General features: G+C 74.6%; 2 protein-coding genes across 2 annotated transcripts; one reads left to right on the top strand and one right to left on the bottom strand.

Annotated features, from left to right (window-relative positions):
• The first annotated feature begins 16 nt into the window (after positions 1-16).
• PRAP1 (proline-rich acidic protein 1) lies at positions 17-2263 on the top strand. Its single transcript, XM_012734824.1, has 4 exons — positions 17-651; positions 1664-1727; positions 1829-1937; positions 2015-2263. Exons 1-4 carry the CDS (start codon positions 644-646, stop codon positions 2248-2250), a joined length of 417 nt encoding a protein of 138 aa, XP_012590278.1. The 5' UTR covers positions 17-643; the 3' UTR covers positions 2251-2263.
• A 922-nt stretch (positions 2264-3185) lies between these two features.
• On the bottom strand, positions 3186-4811 carry FUOM (fucose mutarotase; the record flags this gene model as incomplete). The annotated part of the gene is made up of 5 exons (XM_012734819.1): positions 3186-3344; positions 3425-3498; positions 3713-3811; positions 3917-3987; positions 4697-4811. Coding segments are annotated over 5 exons (432 nt in total), but the record flags the coding sequence as incomplete, so codon positions are not given.
• Between the last annotated feature and the right edge of the window lies 1 nt (position 4812).

Consider the following 4812-nt stretch of genomic DNA (forward strand, 5'->3'; position numbering starts at 1 on the left):
GGGGCCCCGCCCACACGCCTGATTGGAGCATTCAGGACACCAATCAGCTCACAGCTCGCGCCTGATTGGTCCATCCTGTGACTGGGCGCACCTGCCCCTGGCCCGCGGTGCTGCCCAGGGCGACAGCCCCCCTGGGGGTCTGGGACAAAGTGGCCTCCTGTAGGCCGTGAGGTCCGACACCCAAGGAGGGGCGCTGGCCGCCCCCAGGGAGCCGAGCACCGAGGCCCAGAGCCTGCGCCCACCATCTGGCCCCCTGAGCTCTGCGCTGCACCCCGCACCCCTGAGCAGCAGACCAGCAGAGGCCCTGGGCTGACGGCCCGAGGGTCAAATCCCGGGCGTGGACATGGGGTGCGGGGCCTCCAGGGCCCGCCCAAGCACGTGTGGCGCCCCGGCAGGCTCGCCATGAATTCGGGGTCCATGGCCGGCACAGAGCGAAGCCTGTGGGACACTGCGGCAGCACAAGGGGAGGGCGCCCCGGGCACAGTGGGCCAGGCGGGGTGGGGCGGCCCTGCCCCACCTGTCCGACACGCCCAGGGAGCCATAAAGCCCGGCGCCCCGGCACGAGCGTCTGCTGGCGCTGCGCGGTGCACGGCTGCGGGCCCCCGCCTCCCTGCTGCCCTGCTGCACGGACCTGGACCCCGACATGGGGAGGTAGGGCCGACGCCCCCAGCCCGATTCACCTCCCAGACTGGGTCCCTTGCTGGACCCCGCCTACGCCCACCCCGGGGAGTCCGGCTGGGGAGACTTGGGGGGGGCAGGGAGGCCCAGGCTGGGCCAGGGGTGCCAGCGCCCGCGACCTTCCTCCCGACCGCGCCTGCTCTGGGCTCAGCCAGGCCCCAGGGCCTCCGTGAGAGCCCACCTGTGCCTGGGAGCCTCCAAAACGGGGTTGGCGCCCCCCGGGGGCAGGTCTGACTGCCCAGATGCGGGCACGGAGGAACAGGCAGCCCAAGGGTGGGGGGCTTGTCCTGGAAGGCGGCCAGTGAGGCCCAGAGAAACACGGGCTCCCACTGGGCCTGGGACAGCGCCCCTGCCCCCACCCCTTTCCCGTAGGGGGTGGCTTCTCCTTGGCACCTCTGGATGCCCAATCTGGAGAGGGCTGCAGGGGGCCCACGGATGGGGGTGCTGGGCCTCCCTGGGGGCGTGGCCACCCGTCAACCCAGAACCGACCTTAGCTTGGGATCTGATGCCCAAGAGAGGTGGCCGGCTGGGCGCGCCCTGGCCAGCACCCGAGATCCAGCCCCGCCTGCGCCCTTTGACTCCCAGTGTGCAGGGGAGACCTGCTCCCTTGCCGCGTCAACAGAGGGGAGCAAAGGTCTCCGTGGGGCGGCGTTGGGGCGCCCCAGGCCCCTGCTGACCCCTGGGGACGCCCCACCTAACCCGGCCTCGGAGCCTCTGCAGACGCAGTGGCGGCAGGCGGAGCCCGCGGGTGTGCAGGATCGGGAGTGGGGGCGTGGCCGCAGCAGGCCCACCCCGCCGCGCACTGGCCGCGCACTCGCCGCGCGTGCCCTGTGCCGCCCCGCGCCTCCGCGGGCGCTTCAGCGTGCCGGCCACCGCGGCGGCGGAGCCCTGCACCCTCGCCCCCCTCCACCAGACGGGCGCCCCTGGGGGGCGGGCGGTGGGGGCGCCCTGGTCAGCCCGGTGCCCTCACCCGCGCGCCCCCCAGGCTTCTCCTGCTGACCGGCTTGGCGGTGGCGCTGCTGCTGGACGCATCCGCAGCTGCACCCCAGGTAGATGGCTCCTCCTGGCGCGCCCACCCCACCCTGGGGGTCCTCCCGGGGGGTGCTCCGCGGCGTCCCCAGCCCGCAGCTGACCCCGCCTGGCTCCGCAGGGCCACGTCCGGGCTGGCGGCGGCCTGCTGCCCCCCGAGGATGGCAGCCCGCTCCTGCAGCTGCTTCCGGGGCTGAAGCTCCTGGCCGCCCACCAGGAAGGGCAGGAAGGTCGGTGCCCCCCTACCCCCCAGCCCCCTCCCGCACAGGGCAGGCACTGAGGCCACACCCCTCTGCCCTGTCCCCAGGTGCCGGCGCCCTGCAGGCGGCTGAGGACGTGCTGGGTCACCTCCGGAGCCCCATGCCGGGCCCCGAGCCCGACCGCGACCACCAGTACCACCCCTCGTTCCAGGGGGCCCTGGAGCAGGAGCAGCCCCCGCCTCGGGCGCTGCTGGTGCGGCAGGTGCTCCGGGGGCCAGAGCCCGACCGGGACCACATCCACCACGCGGCCGGGGGCGCCCTGCCCTCCCAGGGGGCCCAATAAACCCTGCCACGCACACCGGTGTCTTCAGTGGGGGCTGGGCGGGACCGTCCACGGGATCCCCAGGCGCAGACCGCCAGGGCACCTGCCTGCCCCCTGGCAGGGACACAGCCGCGTGGGGCAGGAGCTCGGGACACGCCGGCTGGGGCAGGAGGGCGGGCAGCCAGGTGCTGCCCAAGGTGGCCACCACCTGGCTGGCGCTGAGTCACAGCACAGGAAGCAGGCGCATGCTGGGGCCAGGCAGGGCTGGGCATGCCCAGGCTCTGGGGCAGGGGGCAGGGAGCGCTGACTGGCTGCTCCCGCAAGTACGGGGGCCCGGGGAGGCTCTTTCCCTGCACCCCAGCACGTTTCCACCACTTGCCCAGGTCAACAAGGGCCACGTCCGCCTGTGCCATGAGTCCTGGGCCAGCCTGCTGGGCAGCGGCCGCGGTGGGCAGGGGCCACGGCCGGTGCCTGGTGCAGCAGCCCGGCAGGACCCCGGGCTGCAGCCGCAGAGCTGAGCCCAGACGCTGCTCGGGGCACAGGACCTGGGCCTGGCCAGCCCCGGTCTGCGCCTGGCTGGGGCTGCCCTGTGGCTGTCCCGCTCCGCCTCAGCCCTCCCCAAGGTGGCTCCAGCGACTCGGCCCCTGCGTGAGAATGGCCTGGCCCCTGGGGCTGTTGCCCGGCGCTGCCAGAGGGACCAAGCTGCCCCTTGCCCCCTGCCCCCTCCAGGACCCTAGCTCTGGCCACCTCCCAGGGTGTCCGAGCAGGGGCCAGCTGCTCTCGACCTCGGGGCTGGGGCCAACGCCCCACGCCTCTGAGGACGCCCGGCGGCCGTCAGGCCCCACCCGCCGGCCGGGGTCTGGGCCTGTGGAGCTCGGCTCCAAGCAGGGACCTCGGGGCGCCCGCCCGGTGTTGCCGACAGCGCGTGGACAGGCCAAACTGACGTGGCAGAGAGCTCGGAGCTTCGCCTTTGTATTCAGGAGCGGGGCCTCCCGCCCCGCCAGCGGGGCCGGCCCTCTGCAGCGACCGCCCGGGGTCTTCGTCAGGCCTGGCACAAGGAGTCGGGGGGCAGCACCCCCTTCTTGAGGATGAGGTTCCCGTAGAGGGCCGTCTCCCTGCACAGAGGGCGGAGGCGCAGGTGAGCCCGGCCCGCTGCTGCCGGAACCCGGGCCCGCAGCGCGGCCGCAGGACTCACCCGGTCGCCACCACAGCAAACGCCTTCCTGGCCCGTTGGTAAAATGCGAACCTGTCCATCCTGCCCAGCGGGCTCTGGAAGGCAGGGTGGCCAGTGAGCCCCGCCCGGGGCGCGGGGGCCGGCGGGCCCAGCCACTGCCCGCGGCGAGGCCCCGCGGGTGCACTTCTGTGGTCCCCGTGGAGCCGATGTGGCCCGGCAGGCCACCGGTGGGCCCCACGCGTCGTGTCCGGCCTCCGGGGGGCCGGGGCCCAGCTGCGGCCCTTCGCCCGCCCGTGGGCCCCGACTCACCTCACAGCCGGCCCTGCGGAGGATGGACTGGTAGCTCCCCCACAGCGGGGTCTGCAGGCCCCTCTCCACGTCCCTGGGCTCCAGCTCCATGACCGTGGCCTGCGCGGGGTCAGCACTCCGCTGGGGTCGGGGGCGCTGGGACACGGCCCCCCCAGCAGGCGGGGCCCAGGCCCAGAGAGGGGCGGGGGGGAGTCGCGGGCCTACCGGGCTCTCCACGTAGGTATCCAGCGGCAGCAGCTGCAGCACAGCCTCCAGGAGCTGGGGGATGCCCAGGCCTGCGGGGAGGCGGCTCAGCCCCGCCCGCCGCCGCCCCCAGACCCCCCACCCCCACCCCAGCACACTGGGCCTGGCCAAACGGGTGGACTGGGCCTGGGCCACTGGGGCCGCTCGCATGTGGCCTGCGCGGGGCAGCGCTGAGGTGGACTCTGTGTGCCCTGGCAGCCCCGCAGGCCCAGCGAGGTGCTGGCCGGAAGTGCCCGGTGGCAGGGGACGCCCGCAGCCTGCCGGGCGCCGGATCCCCTGACCGCGGCCTGGTCCTCGGGGCGCTGGAAAGCCCAGTGAAGTGGGTTCTGAGGGTGAGGCGCCCCACTGCCGGGCGCCACCTCGGGAGCTGTGCTGCGCCTTGGGGTGTCCGGCAGGCCGGCCTGTGGCCGCAGTGGGGAAGGGGCGCAGGGCCCGTGCAGGAGCGAGCCCACCCCAGGGAGCGGGGTCCAGCCAGCTCCGTCCAGAGGGGCCGGCCACCCCATGCTCCGTGCTGCAGGGGTCTAACTGCAGGGTCCTGGCTCCTCACACATCGTGGGGTGCAGGCACTGCCTGGGTCTGCACACGGGGGCCCTCCCTGCAGGTCCCCGAACCTCAGAACAGCCCCCCTCCCCCAGTTCTGGCGCCGGGCACCACCGTGGGGCGTGGGGGGCGCCCAGTGGGCTCTAAGTTGCAGCAGAAGGCCCAGGGTTCACCGGGCTGGGCCTCCCCGCGGCCACTCACCACTGGCGCGGATCTCCTCGGGGCCGCACCGGCACACGGAGGCCGCCGGGAAGTTGGCATCGGCCAGCACTGGACAGCGGGGCGGGACACTCAGCGCGGGCGCCTCGCCCGCCCCC

Source organism: Condylura cristata, unplaced genomic scaffold, assembly GCF_000260355.1.
Source record: "Condylura cristata isolate star-nosed mole 26May11 unplaced genomic scaffold, ConCri1.0 scaffold00074, whole genome shotgun sequence".
Taxonomy (NCBI): Eukaryota; Metazoa; Chordata; class Mammalia; order Eulipotyphla; family Talpidae; genus Condylura; species Condylura cristata.